The following is a 16,320-nucleotide window of genomic DNA, read 5'->3' on the forward strand; positions in this document are numbered from 1 at the left end:
CCTTCTTCCTTTGGATAAAGAATCCCTATTGACCTCATTTGTCTTCTTCTTTGAATTGATGTTGTTCATCCCTGCTATAATCTATCATGGTACCCTTTTCTTCATTGCAAGTATTTCAGTTTTGTTTTGTTTTTTTTTTTAAAGATTTTGTTTTCAAGTAATCACTACACCCAATGTGGGACTCAAACTCACAACCCCAAACTCAAGAGTCACATGCTCCACTGACTGAGTCAGCTGCCCCTGCAGTTTTTAATTACGTATTTACATGGAAAAGTTTATTTACAGTCTGTTTCCATGGAATTAGGGACTCTGTTTTGTTGTATATACAGTGAATACAATAGGCCTGCCACAAGGTAAATACTGCGTAAATCTGTGGTGAGTTTTAAAAAATGAAAAAAAAAAGGATGAATTATTATCACTTAATAAATATTTCTTAATGATTGATGGTCTTCTGGCCCCTGGTGTAATCTCTTTATGATTTTCACCTCCCTGCTGTCTCCATACTACACTGTGAAGGCCTAGAATGTAGAAACCACATCTACCTAGGACCATGCTGACCCGATTTAGGGACTCTCTCAATCTTTGTTGAATGAATGTTCCTCTGAATGAGTGATAAGCATGAAATATGTGTTGATGAACCTTCTGAAAGGCTTGTATTCTTTCTTTTATAGCTTTTTAGTATTTTAGCACCACAGAATTGCGATCACGAGACATTAGAAACAGAGCAAACAAACACACGCACAACAGAAACAACAACAGAAAACTGAAATGGTGAAATAGAATATGTTATCCTGAGTTTTCCCCATGCAAGACTGTTCCCTACATTTAATGCTTCACTCAGTTGAGTTTTATTATTTATTATTTGTGATAAAAGTTCTTTATTCTAACTCTGTAGGAGACATTCCCCACCCACAAATGCCTTTCACTGGCAGTGCAATTTTTTTTTTCACATTAATCAATCTTTTTTCCTCACTTTCACCCAATTACATCTAATTATGGCTCTTTGTTCTAGGGAAGTAAATTATGTTTTGCCACTCCCTATGTCCCCTAACAGCTTTTGACTGTGTGAAGAAAGTTGTTGTGTTCTTCCTGAGCAGTTTCCTAGTTAAGTTGAGAATATTCAGCCTCTTTCATATTTATTCATTAGTATCTCTCTTCTTGTTTTGTTGGCCTATGTGGAACCCTCCTCTGTTGTCTACATCTTTCTTATACTAAGATTCTTTAAGATAAATGCAGCTTTTTTTTTTTTTTTTAACATTTGTATCTATTTATTTGACAGACGGAGATCACAAGTAGGCCGAGAAGCAGGCAGAGAGAGAGGAGGAAGCCAGCTCCCTGCCGAGCAGAGAGCCCAATTCGGGGCTCAATCCCAGGACCCTGGGATCATGACCTGAGCTGAAGGCAGAGGCTTTAACCCACTGAGCCAAACAGGTGCCCCATAAATACAGCTTTTTAGGTTCAAACTTTACATGGCTATTCATCAGGAAGCAGGGTCTTATTCAAAACCCAAGTCTAGGTTCCTTCTAAAATTATTTTTGGTTCTGGGGCACCTGGGTGGCTCAGTAGGTTAAAGCCTCTGTTTTCGGCTCAGGTCATGATCCCAGGGTCCTGGAATCCAGCCCCGCATCGGGCTCTCTGCTCAGTGGGGAGCCTGCTTCCTACTTTCTCTCTCTCTGCCTGCCTCTCTGTCTACTTGTGATCTGTCAAATAAATAAAATCTTAAAAAAAATTTTTTTGTTCTAATACACATAACCGATTATTTCTGCATTTTAAGATTCATTTTGTTTTCATCAACCAGGACACAGCGTAGAATCAAGTTTTTTAGATCTTTCTATGTCTTTGGATCAAAGTCTTCAGGGTCGGACAAACCTGGGTTCAAATCCCAGCCCTGTTTCAGACCAGCTGTGTGAACCTGGACAAATTAAATAGTTAATTTAAGCCTCAGTGTCCTCATTTGTAAAATATAAAAAATACTGCCTAACTCCTAAAGATTGCTAAATGACATGGCTTATGTAAATTGCCCAGCCACAGTGTCTGGCCCATAGTAGCCATTCAATAAATGCTACTTCTCTTCTTTATAGCCTATTTTGTCCAGAATTTCTGAGAGTTTTGATATAATTATTTATTGATTATTTATTGCTTGTCCTCATCAAATACAGAATGGCATATTATTTATTTATTCAATGAATTACACGTTCTGTTTTAGAGAGATGTTAGAGAATTTTGTGACCTCTCCCATTTCTCTTCCCAAATGTGACTGACTTTTATTATTTATCAGTCCATAAAATTTCTCCTTTTGGGGGGTGGTGGTTTTAATGTATATCATTTGAACATTTTAAAGGATAGTCCTAGTATGATTACTACATTATGATATACGAATTTTTTCTGTCTCTCTCAGTTCTTAATCCTCTGGTTTTACACCCTAGATTTTTTAAAAGCTGAGATTAAAGTTTCTCAGCTATTATTTCCAAGTAACTGGCTCAATTTACAGTTTGCTTTTCAAAAACTGTTACTTTATACTGATTCTATGCTGAAATCATTGCTTTTAGCATAAAACAAGGATGTCTGTGTTGTTTATAAGACATAAAATGGATTCGTGCTTTGTGAAAATTATATTTTTTGAAAGAAAAAACCCACTAAGCTGCTATAAGGAAGACATTTTAATGACCCTTGGGAAAAAGTCCTTTTCTGATATGGGCTGAAACATAGGTACATCAGTAAAAAGTGGGAAACATCAGGGCTTTACCTAAATGTGTTGTTGTGGTAAGGAATTATGGATTTAATTAATTTCAAAATTTTACTTCTGGGGGAATTTAAAGGGAAGGAATAACCATCCTAAAGGTAGAATGAAGTAATTATTAACTATAGGTACAAACAAGTGGAGAAACACAGAGATTCTTCTTGGGACCATGATGAGAAGGTGATATTTGCATAGACTGTGAAGGATGGAAAGACAGTCTGCAGCAAGACAGTCACCCATTGTAGGCACTGTGTTTCCATCAGCTGAGCAGTTTTCACCTAAGATAGAAAGAAGAAAAGAAGAAAAAAAGCAAGAAGGAAAAAAAAGGAGATAGATTTGGATGGATGATAAAGTTCTTTACAAAGATAGCTCACTAGGCAGGGTAATGGTAACCAAGTAACAAAACAGTATCTTGGTAAATACGTGGTTTGGTTTTTAGGGCAGAAGGACTAAGTTTATTTTATTTTATTTTTTTTTTAAGATTTTATTTATTTATTTGACAGACAGAGATCACAAGTAGGCAGAGAGGCAGGCAGAGAGAGGAAGGGAAGCAGGCTCCCTGCTGAGCAGAGAGCCCGATGCGGGACTCGATCCCAGGACCCCGAGATCATGACCTGAGCCGAAGGCAGAGGCTTAACCCACTGAGCCACCCAGGCGTCCCTAAGTTTATTTTTATTCACTCTCTGCTGAAAGGCAATCGACTACATTTATTTTGGCCCACCAGGGAGGAAGGAAGGGCATGTCAGTTTTTCAAGAAGTTGTTTACTTTGACAGGGAATAAATCCTGCTTTCTTTGCCATTTGCTGATTTTTCTTTAAATATGGAGAGAGACTATGCAATAGTTAAAAAGATGTCACAACACAAAAGTGAATAAATTTATGGTAAAGAACTAACTGGCTGTTTCCTAAAAAAGAGAGTAAATTCTATTCTATAAAGCATTTCTTCCAACATCTATTTCAGACCATGTGTTCTATTGAAGCATGAGAAATTTTCTGTAGAGAAATGTCATAGAATAGCTGTCAATATTCCACACCCAATTTTCAATGAATCTAACATTTAAGTTATTCTTTGGTGTCAAAATGTGGTGGGGACCAGAATGGAGCTTCATGAAGAACTATAGTCAATGATTATTTAATCCAACACAATCACATACCTATAGTATGTGATTTCCAAGTAACTGGCTCAATTTACAGTTTGCTTTTCAAAAACTGTTACTTTATACTGATTCTATGCTGAAATCATTGCTTTTAGCATAAAACAAGGATGTCTGTGTTGTTTATAAGACATAAAATGGATTCGTGCTTTGTGAAAATTATATTTTTTGAAAGAAAAAACCCACTAAGCTGCTATAAGGAAGACATTTTAATGACCCTTGGGAAAAAGTCCTTTTCTGATATGGGCTGAAACATAGGTACATCAGTAAAAAGTGGGAAAAGTGCTATGTTCTGAAGTATGTGAATGCAGAAATAAAAATAAATTGTCAGTGTAATGGTAAGCTAATTTTATCATAAATCCAGTCTCATTACACAGTAATGCACTTTAGAATATGAGGTATTCATGGTAAATCAATTTATATATTATGAATAAGAGGGAGTTTTCTGAATGGAATCACTAGGTATTTATTTTGAAACTGTTACAGGAAAGACAGACATCTTAGAAATCTGCCAGAATTTTTTCTTTTTAAGAAAAGCAGAGGTTCTAAGTTAGACATTCTTCAGAGGAAAAGATAAGTGACATAAATGTTTATGAGCATTGATATCTATCTTTGAGTCAGGAAAAAATGTCTAGACAGAGTTTTAGTAATCCTTTAGGATTTTCTGTCAATTATATGGCTAATTCAGTGAGTAGATTAAGTTATAGATGATTATTAGCTCAAAATCTTTCATCCAAGGATGGAAGTGAATAGAGATCACACTGGAAATAATGGTATATGCAGTGGTTCTCAAGTGCTGGCCAGGGGACCAAAAGGCTGAATCAGAATCACCAATGACGCTTTTTAGAAAAAGATACAGATTTCTGCCCTCAGTGTCTGTTGGAGATTCTGATTCAGAAGATCTAGGGAAGGGCTCTGAGAGTTCATATTTTCAGTAAGTGCTCCAATTGACTCTGATCCATTGACAGGTTTGGGAACTAATGATTAGATTGAGGCAGTGCTTGAGATCAGAGAAAGAGGCTGAGGCAAGACTTCATTCAAGGGAGAGAAACCATTTCACCTGTGGTGTAGAGTCTGAGTGTGTCTGAGTTCTTGATTTGAAAAATGATCTGATAGCTTGAAATTGGGGGGAATACTTAAACCACAGAAATTGGCCAGTGCTACAAATCAGGGCATTTCCCCTCGCGAGAAAGCTAGCACACTACTGTTCAGTGGGTTATTCTCATATTTTTAATGTCTGCCAAAAGAAAATCTACTTAGGTGATAGGCTACCTAAGGTACCTAAGGGACATTCAAGATTTCAAGTGAGTTACTCTAAAAGAGACTGCTCTTTTAAAACAGAAAGATAGTATTCCTCAAAGTATCTTAGTACACAGTAATAATTACATCTTCCTTTTTACTTCTGTACCTTAGCAGCCAACCAAGTTGAGCCTCCATTCTGCCCTCAGCCCTAGATTCAGCTGGAAAGATTCACATTTTCCCTTGTGTTTACAGACCTTAAGTGCACTGTCCTTTACATTTTTTTTTTCCTGAGTTGTAGAAATAAATTTAGTTTCAATGATCTCTACTAGCCTTAAAAAAACAAACAGCTCTGGAATCCTCAGAAATACTTTCTTGGCTATGGAAAAGTGTAGTTGATTGTTTGGGTCCCACAGTTGGTTCTGCTTAAGGCTGGAATAAAGAGGAAGTGAGAATAGAGTTGATTTCATTATTCACAGGAATAAATCTTTCGGCTAGTAGATTAGGTTTAGAGCTCTTTTTATTCAGGTTTGATGAATTTATGACCATCAACTAAAAATGTATAATAAGGACAATAACAGTTAGCAAAGTGCTTGTCAGGAGAGTGGAAGGGAAAAAATTAGCCTGGAACATCAATAGTGCCAATAAATCCTTGACTTATTTGGCAAAGAGCTAACTGTGAACATAGTCCCAAGATGAATGTCACCGATATTTCTTGGCTGGAATAATGTGTCCAGGTAAGTATTCTATGAAATGTGTTCTATGAGGAAGAATAACATCAGTTCATTTCACTTTCTAGATCAACTCATAAAAGTCAACAAAGGCAATCATTGATTAGAAAGTAAGACAAACACTATGTACTTTTAGAAGAAAAAAAATAAAAATAATCCCCAAAGAAGTATCAAAGGCATCTCTTCAGGGAAGTCTCCCCTTAATTGCTTTCACCCTACCCTACACTTTCTCTAAGACACTCAATGTATCTCTTTCATTGTTTTGATCATACAGTGGGAATGATAATGGTACCAATATCAAAGAGCTTTTGTGAAAATTAAATGAGTTAATATACATACAGCTTTTTGAAGAGTGAACAGAGACTAGTAGGCATTCAACAAATGTCAGCTGTTATCTATTATATCATCACCATCACCACAGTATATTGAAATAATCTGTTTCTTATATTTCTCCCCATTTAGAATTAAAGATCTTTTAGGGAAGACCTTTTCATCTTTACAGACCTAGTGCTTTACCACAGTGCCTTGCATAGAGGAGGTACTCGGTAAGTGTTTCCTTAGCTAAACTGAGGTGTAATTTATACTTCTAGTAAATTTTGTCTGGACTGCTGCCTCAGAGTTTCAATGGCTCCAAATTCCTGAGAAGATATCAAGTAGGAAATAAAGGAGAGATGTTTTCATAAGTCATCCCTGGCAGTCCAGCAGACTAGACTGCCCAGCCTGAGTTAATATTATGTTTGTGATTATTTTGCTGATAGGAATGTAAAGTTTATTATTTCCTTGATATATAGTTATAGGCTCTAACACTTAGAAATGAGGAACAAATATACAAATATACAGAAGGAATCTTCTGGGATATGTCTTCCCAAGTGAAGTCATCATATAGATATGTCACCATACAATAGCTGCATTTTCCAGTGTATTCTGTAGAACACAGGTCCAACTTTTCTTACTCTGTAAGAAAAGTGTTCTCTGGTTAAATTTGAGAGACACCTCAAAGCTTTTTAGGAGGTGTAGAATGAACATTAGCATATTAAATGCTCTGAAAAATCCCGAAGAAAAAAATCTTTGATTAATTCACCATTTTTTTAAATTTGAAGGTCATAGAAGAAATTTTCCTTATCTAATTCCAATTGACATCTCATGGAGTTAGTGTTCCATGAATCAAACTTTAGGAAAAAACCATACTATGGAAACATATTTATCCGGATATCCATTTTTTCTCAGTAAATCTCTATGTAATTCATTTTTATAAATTCTAAGTCCATACGCACACAAATAGAAATGCACATCTTGGTTAATTTGGATGCTCAGGGAATAGTAGGATGTTCTAGCCAACTTAACCATAGAGTGCTAAGATGTGTTTAACCTTTGTTAAAAAGCAGTCTGGGGATGCTTGGCTGGCTCATTTGGTAGAGCATGTGACTCTTGCTCCCAGGGTTTTGAGTTTTAGCCCCACGTTGGGAATAGAGATTACTTAAAAATAAAATCTTAAAAAAAAAAAAAAGAAAAACATTCTGAAGCAATCTTAAACTTTAGTATGATATAGTCACCTGGAAATTTTTTAAAGTGCATGTTTGATTCAGTAGATCTGGGATGGAATAAGAAGTTCTGTATTTTCTAATCAGCAACAGGATGATGCCAATGGGGCTGGTCTATGGACCACACACTGAGTAGCAGGTTACTTTTCTACCTTGGTAAGCACAGTAGAATAAATAAAATTGTTATTTTGAATAACATTGTACATGTTGATAGAGACACATACTGAGATAGTTAAGATTTTTTAATATCATATCATAATATTTACTTGTTTTCCTTATACTACCTTCCTCAGAAAAGAAAGGTGGGAACTAACTGGGAGAAAAGTTCTAGTTACAGCAATATTTCTATCAGCCTCTAGCATGAAATCTGGTACACTCTAACATTAATGTTATGTACAGGGGCCCCTGACTACTCAGTCAATTAAGCATCCGACTCTTGATTTTGGCTTAGGTCATGGTCTCACAGAGTCCTGGGATCAAGCCCCACATTGGGCTTCACACTCAGCAGGGATCCCCTACTTGTGCATGTTCTTTCTTTCTCTCTCTCTCATAAATAAATAAATCTTTTTAAAAAAATAAAATGTGTACATTAACTTATTTATCATACACTTTATTACCAGAGTTACTAACTCTGAAGGTGATACATAGACACATCTGTTAAGGAGGAGGTTAATGATATGAAAATGTTACTAAATAAAAATGAAAACTCTGCCAAATATATTGTCAATCAAATAGTATACTGTGGAGAATGTGAAGGTAGGGGAAAGGATTGGATGTGCTAATAAGTGTTGGTAGTTACCCCTGAGTCAGAAAAGGAAAGAGAAGAACAAAAAGGGTAATATTCTGAAAGAAGCACCAGTAAGGAAATCCATGCTAAGGAAGTTGACACAGACAACTTGTCCCAAACATATGCTGGAATAACCATAAAATGAATGGAGATGTGCCTTCCTCAGCCATCTAATCAGTGGACCAGGGCACTATCCAGAGTACGAAAGAAGGAAATACAGATCTTCCCCCGCTAATCCACCTACTTCCTACAAATTATGCTAAAAGGGCTAAATTAGTATCAGTTATTTTCATAACTTCCTTACTTGGTACATTAAATACCATGAAAGTATTTGTTTAGGAGTGATTAGCAATTTGACTCAGTAGTAGTCGTTTCTTTTTTTCTTTTTAAAGAATTATTCATTTGAGAGAGAGAATGAGAGAAAGAGAGAGCACAAGCATGAGAAGGGAGAGGTCAGAGGGAGAAGCAGACTCCCCACGGAGCTGGGAGCCTGATGTGGGACTAGATCCGGAACTCCAGAATCATGACCTGAGCCAAACGCAGTTGCTTAACCAACTGAGGCACCCAGGCACCCCAGTAGTAGTAGTTTCTGTCTTCAAGTCTTTCAGAATCTCACAACAACTTAAAGTATTGAGGAACAAATTCAGAAAAAATTTGTTATAATTACCTTACAATGTTTCCATTTTTAAAAAATATAGTAATGTAGTCTTGATGGGAGTTTTCACTGAAATGACTTTGGTGCTTTTGGTCTTCTAATACTTAGATAATGCCTATAAATATCAACTTGGCAGGGCCCAGGAAAATTATGCTAAATGATATTTATTGGCTGATTATCAACTACTTGTAAGTAGTTCAATCAGGTCCGTCTCACTGACTGTGTCCAAGATGAGGACAGCTCCAGCCAACCACCCATCTTTTCTTCTACTCTCATTCCCTTACCTTTTCTTGCCTTCCCTCCATTTTTCTTGCCTCTCTGGTCATTCTGTATTTTTTTTTTTTCAGTTCTCAGAATATTTCATATTCTTTCTTCCTTCTGTTTCTTTTTGGCACTGGTTATTTTCTCCAGAAGGATTAGCCATGTTATGTTGATTCCTATTAAACTTCAGGTCTCAGGTCTTAACATCAAAACTCAAAACATTCAACTCTTGTTAATTGCTCCTCCTATGGGCTCTCCTCCACACTCTCTAACACAATACTGATCATACTTGTGTGATCTAACATTCATGTACACACGTATATACCATTTGCCTACATACATACATATATACATTTACACACACACATACATAAACATTGTGAAAACACTGTATCTAATGTGTTAGTTTTAGCTACAGTTTCACATTTTGCTTATGTTTTTATAGAACTGGTAGTTTGGGGAGCAAAACTTTAAAATCTTTTTTTGTACAAGTCTCTAGAATAGTTATATAAGTAGTGACCATTAATAAAGAGTCAACTTTTAACTAATATCCTTTTTCACATTCTTTTTATAAAATTCTGAAGTGGTGAGCTCTCTAGGGTTTCAAAAGCTAGAGCTGGCAACCTTTTTATATTTTGTAAGAATATGAGCCATAGCACAATAACAAAAAGAAAACAAAGCAAAAATTTAAAAACGTATTTATCTTGGTTCCGAGTTTGCCCATAAACCTTTTCTTTCTTTTTTTTTTTTTTTTAAGGATTTTATTTATTTATTTGACAGAGAGAGACAGCGAGAGAGGGAATACAAGCAGGGAGATTGGGAGAGGGAGAAGCAGGCTTCCCGCTGAGCCTGGAGCCTGATGCAGGGCTCTATCCTAGGACTCTGGGATCATGACCTGAGCCCAAGGCAGATGCTTAACAACTGGGCCACCCAGGCACCCCTAACCCTTTTCTATTTCTGTTTTTAATGGTTAGAGAACTTTGTTTTGTTCCCTGATGTATCCCAAACACTTGGCATATAACAGGCATTCAGTATATATTCATTGAATGACTTAAAGAACAAATATGTAAGTTAGGTACATTGTACAACTTACTGTTTCAAGTCAATGTTATTTAATAGTATCTTTGAAAAATGTATTCTGAAAATGTTGCTTGTTGTCCTACAAGATAGTTACTTTATCTAAGTCACTTAATGATAAATTAACTTCCTTTCCTATTTCATCTGCTTGGTAGTTAGTACATTCTCATTTTTTAAACATTTCTGCTATTGGTCTGAAGATATGCAGTGCACATTATCTATCTATCTCTCTATCTATCTATCATCTATGTCTTTCCTTTTTTTTTAAGATCTCATTTTTAAGTAATTCTCTACACCCAAATGAAACTTGAACTCACAACCCTGAGATCAGGAGTCATATGCTGCCAGCCAGGTGCCAACTTTTTATTTTTTTAATCTTATTTTATTTTATTATTATTATTTTAGTAGGCTCCACACGCAGTATGGGGCTTGAACACATGACCCTGAGATTAAGAGTCACGCACTTTACTGGCTGAGCCAACCAGTCACCCCCCTATCTATTTAAATATATCCTGTAGAAAATGGTATTAAGACTGAATATATTATGCATCTAAGCAATTTCATAAGCAGACCCTTCATTCAGTGCTTGGGGTTAAGGAGCCTTTATTTTATTCCCTAAGGTCCTGTGGATTTTAAAGAAGCAACTCTCTTTGACATAGGTATTTTTGATCAATAAAGAGTTGGAACTCTGTAATATTATTTCCCATCTTCTATCATATAGGACACTAATAGTTATTATAATACTAGTTTTCATTTCTTGAAGGCTTACTATAATAGGCAGTGCACTAAACAGTTCACATACTTTTTTTTTCACATCTTTTTTTCCCCGAAGATTTCATTTATTTATTTGAGAGAGAGAGAGAGCTAGCAAGAGAATACACAGGAAGAGGGGACAGGGAGAGGGAGAAGCATACTCTCCACTGAGCAGGAAGCCTGACCATGTGGGTGGGGCTTGATCCTAGGACCTGGGATCATAACCTGAGCTGAAGGCAGATGCTTAACCAACTGAGCCACCCAGGCACCCCTCACATACTTTATTTTATATAGCTATCATTACAGCCCTATGGGGAGAAAAAATATCAAAGTCCAAACAGCTTTAATAGCTGGCACAGGGTCACATAGCCATAAGGAGCAGGGAAACTTCTATTCTAGATCTGTTCAAAACCTATTAAAATGAAAGTCTGAGTACAAAGAGCAAGAGTGAAACCGTATTCTCAGAGAAATAGTAAGATGTAGATAGAAATTTTGAGCTCAATGTCAAAAGTGAGCTGGGCCACCTTCTGTCTTCTACAATCTGAGAGAAAAACAAATAAGCCCACTCAAATTTCATGTAGATACCACCTGTCCGATGTTTAAAAATATGCATTTATTAAGAGCAATAGAATTTTCTTCCTTTAAATAAAAAAAAAAACTCAAAATTTTAAATGAATATTTCCCATTATATTGCTAACCTTCTGGTCACTGTTTCTGAGCTAGAACACGGAGTCCTTGGTGGGAAAAGGAAGTACATGATCATCAATCTCCATTAATAGTCTTGAGTATTTTTTGTCGTCAAGTTAAGAGTTATGTCATTTCGGCAACTACTCATGTATTTAGATGAACTCTTAATACACATTGAACATCTGTGGAAGCTCCGACTGCACCCTTCACGGTCATGTTTCAGATAATGTCTCGTTAATTGAGCCCCTACTTTTAAAAAAATTTACTCTTTTTTCATATAAATCTCATCTTAGAATTATGCTACAAAAAAGCAAAATCTATTCAATAAAAATTTAGTATTTGGGGAAAGAGTAGGGGATTATTGCTATGTTCTAAGTTAGTTTATGATACAGGGGTACATTAGGGCAGTGTCAGCCAAAATGTATTCATAATGACATCCAAACCCATGGTTTTTCCGGTGTTCAAATTCACCGTAGAGATGAAAGCTAGAATGACCCAAGTACTCTTTATCAGTTTGAGTCTGCTTATTGCCTACATCCTACTCATATATTTAGTCTTAAGATAATTTTACAGGGGCACCTGGGTGGCTCAGTGGGTTAAGCCTCTGCCTTCGGCTCAGATCATGATCTTAGGGTCCTGGGATCGAGCCCTGCATCAGGCTCTCTGCTGAGCAGAGAGCCTGCTTCCCCCTTTCTCTCTGCCTGCTGCTCTGCTTACTTGTGATCTCTCTCTCTCTGTCAAATAAATAAAATCTTTAAAATAATTTTACATACCTCTTCTAAAGTAAGCTCTATACCAGATGTGGGGTTTGAACTCACAACCCTAAGATCAAGAGTCACCTGCTCTACCAAGCCAGCCAGCTGTCCCTTAAGATAATTTTAAACATATCTCCCTCTTCATCATCCTTTTTACCCCTCTTTTATTTCTCACTTTGTTTTCCAAAATGTGGTGCTACAGGAAACAATTTTACTTCATGCAGAGTGATGAAAGAGATTACTTTTATGAATATTATACTCTTTTCACCTAACAAGTTAAAAATTTGTGCCGCTTATCAATGAAGAAATGAACTAGTGTGTTGGAGCGTACTAAGAATTTCAGGACCTCTCTCCCATGGACCAGCATATGAAGGATGGAAAGATTCATCTCTTTTGTACAAGTCAAGCTTTTCCCCAGGGACCCCTAGTTCACTTACTTTTGCAAGCATCTGGAGCAGAGAAGGGTCTCCGGAGGTCCCGGTAGAAGCCTGGCTTACATCGCTGGCAATGCTGACCTTCTGTATTGTGTTGACAATCAATGCAGACGCCACCACTGCGATTACCTGATGCCTCCCACATGCTAATGTCAAAGTGACAGGCATCAGCATGCCCATTGCACTTGCAGGCTGAGGGGGGAAAAAGTCATGGAGGAAAAACAAATAATTTAAAATAACATTCTCTAATATTCAGGCTGTTGAAGATGAGGTAAACGATTGCTAATTTTTTTTTATTGAAGCATAACTAACATACAGTGTTGGTATTGAATTTTATTTTTCATTTTTTAAGTAGTGCACATTTTCACAGTACAAGATTCAAAAAAGCATATAAAAAGGCAGAGACTTTTATTTAGTTTTAAAATTTTAAATTAAAAAAATTAAGTTTTAGGATATGCTTGAAAGTCAGCAAAGCATGGATATATCTTCTTAGACAGAGATATTACTATTTCCTTAACAGCTGGGGTTATTTGTTTTGGAAAGACTATTTGAGTGGCTGTCCATTTTTTACCTCTTTAACAGTAACGCTTCACCATTTCCATTCCTGCTTCTTCTCAAGCACCAGTGTCATCACTGTGAGTCCCCTGACCATGCTTAGAAAACCTTACACTGTCAGACGTCATTTGAAAATGAAAATTCATATTGCAGTCACAGATCTAAATTCATGCTCACTAATGAACCTGGAAAGAACCTTGTAGTGGACAGGGGTTAGTAACTTGGCAGGTAGACTTATTTGTCTTTCATGAGGCACTATTCCTCAGTATTGATGTACTGGTGGAATACAAGATAGTCTCCTGTAGAAGCCTGGGTTTTTGGTGGTTTGGTTTTGTTTTTAGAAGGGGTCTGCATTATTTCTTTTGTAACAATTTCTCAAAGGCACTTATAAGATTATCAATAACACCAAATGACAAGTCTCTGTGTTCTAGATGTATTTAGATACACAGTTGGTGTCTGTGGAAAGACCAGAATGGCACTCTAGGAATTTAGGAGAAATTCTTTAGATTCTCTTGATGAGTGATTTAGAATAAGAATCCAGACTTTTTCCTGGAGGTCAACTGTGTTTGTGCTATTGTTTTTTCATTGTTTCCTTGACATGTTATGATATTTTGATGAGATTCACAATCTTTAGAAAGCATAATGTAAGATAATTTAAAATTTATGCTTAGAGGAAATCCTTTACATTTCCGAGAAACTAAAATAAATCAACTAGGATTCCAAATTATGTATGGGAAGAGACTTCCCACAACGTTACTGACAGTACTTGCCTTTAAATTCTTGCAAAACTGAAGTTTTTAAGTATAAACATTGTTATGGGCATGCGTATTTCTCTGAACATTTTGAATTGCAAAGAAAAAAATGGTTTGTATTCCCATATTTTTTACCCTCTTATCTAATCTCCAACCTCAAACCCGAAGTTAGCCCTAGTAAGGCAGTCTCATTCTTGACGAACTGGCTTAATTTCAAATCTGACTTGTCATTTTAAGTATCATAAGTGAAGGCATCATGGTATTATGGAAGAAACATTTAATTTAGAGACTGAAGAGCTGGGATCAAGTCCTGACTGTCATTTACTATCTTTGACAAGTTACTTAATCTTACTGAGCCTCAATTTCCTGATCTCTCAAGTGGGATTAACACCACCTGGTTGCTTTATAGGGCTGTTTTGAGAACTGAATTTGAGATAGCCATTTTCATGATTATAATTTGGTATCTCAGCTACGAGGGCAATTGTACGCCATAATCCTCAGGTGCTTTTGTGTCTAGCCATGTTTTTATTTTGTCAACTTCTCAAGAAGGGTGCATAGGTCCTGCAAAATGTCCAAGAAAATGGGCAACACATTGTTGGCAGAATAGTCATATTGGCAACTTTGCAAGCAGTGATTGCTTCCAATGGTTGAGGTCATAGTGAGCAGTGATATGAGCTATGTTTGTGTAGGTTACAGTGCCTTTCACCCACCGCTTTATATTGTGTTTCTAGAGACAACAAGCCGTCCACAGATAAGTTTACTTTACAAAGAAGGCTTTTAGTCTTGTCGGCTTGGTACTCACTTCTGCACTCATGAGGAGATCCCGTTTTGCCATCAGCTGCCTCCCAAGGGCGGTCGTTGTATAATGGTGCACAGTGTTGGCAGTGGGTACCTGCTGTGTTGTGCTTACACATACACTTTCCATGGACCTACAAACAAAAATAAGTAAGAGTTGTGAGGCACAAACAATGTTAGGAAGGAATATTCTTCCCACAATCTTATCTCATTGGTTGGCTTTAGGCATTTGACATGCATTCACTTTCCTAAAGAAGTCATCAAGGTGTGAGGTCCTTTCTTTAGTTTGTCCTCTGATTAATTCAGAAGATTACATAGAAGGAGCACCTGGATATTTCAGTCAGTGAAGTATCTGACTCTTGATCTCAGCTTGGGTCTTGATCTCAGGATTGTGAGTTCAAGACCTGAGTTGGGCTGCACTCTGGGTGTGGAGCCAACTTAAAAAAAAAAAAAAAATGCTTACATAATCCATTTTTCTTGGCTGTAGGTTACATGACCCTATATGAGTAATTCTGGAGTACTAGCTAGATATTTACTTAAATTTTTAATACCTTAAAATTTTCCAAATTCCTTACACAAAAGTATGACATCTTCACCATAAAAAATTTGGAAATCTGTAAATATGATGATTTCATATCACAATCAACATTTGAAGTTTATATTTCCAGTACTTTAAAAATACAATTATACACACATATATTAAAGATTTTATTTATTAGAGAGAGAGAGTGAAACAGACCGTGAGAGAGGAGAGGGTCAGAGTGAGAAGCAGACTCCCACCTGAGCAGGGAGCCCAATGCGGGACTTGATCCTGGGACCCCAGGATCATGCACTGAACCAAAGGCAGTCACTTAACCAACTGAGCCACCCAGGTGCCTCTCTCTCTCTCTCTCTCTCTCTACATATATATATACATATACATATGTATATGTATGAAGATTTTATTTATTTATTTGACAGAGCGCAAGTGCATGAGAGAGCACAAGCAGCAAGAGTGGCAGAGGGACATGGAGAAGCAGACCCCTGCTGAGCAGGAAGCCCGATAGGGGGCTTGATCCCAGGATCCTGAGATCATGACCTGAGCCAAAGGCAGATGCTTAACCAACTGAGCTACCCAGGTGCCCCAAAATACAATTATATTTAAAACTTCCTTTTTCATATAACAATATATTGATATAATATTTCCATTTCATTAAATATTCTTGTATAGCACACATTTTTTTTAAAGATTTTATTTATTTATTTGACAGATGGAGATCACAAGTAGGCAGGGAGGCAGGCAGAGAAAGAGTGGGGGAAGCAGGCTCCCTGCTGAGCAGAAAGCCCAATACAGGGCTTGATCCCAGGACCTGCGATCATGACCTGGGCTGAAGGCAGAGGCTTTAACCCACTGAGCCACCCAGGA

At 36.9% G+C, this 16,320-nt stretch overlaps 1 protein-coding gene across 2 annotated transcripts in view; it reads right to left on the reverse strand.

Annotated features, from left to right (window-relative positions):
- Window positions 1–16,320, reverse strand: part of NTN4 (netrin 4) — a 114,024-nt gene that overhangs the window by 27,413 nt on the left and 70,291 nt on the right. For both annotated transcript variants that reach the window (XM_032874262.1, XM_032874264.1), the window contains exons 4-5: window positions 14,923–15,049; window positions 12,817–13,005 (exon numbers count right to left, since the gene is read on the reverse strand). In XM_032874262.1, the coding sequence (XP_032730153.1) occupies window positions 12,817–13,005; window positions 14,923–15,049 (316 nt within the window). The remainder of the gene's footprint in view (window positions 1–12,816; window positions 13,006–14,922; window positions 15,050–16,320) is intronic.

Source organism: Lontra canadensis, unplaced genomic scaffold (genome assembly GCF_010015895.1).
Source record: "Lontra canadensis isolate GAN:19392208 unplaced genomic scaffold, GSC_riverotter_1.0 scaffold52, whole genome shotgun sequence".
In the NCBI taxonomy this organism is placed as follows: domain Eukaryota; kingdom Metazoa; phylum Chordata; class Mammalia; order Carnivora; family Mustelidae; genus Lontra; species Lontra canadensis.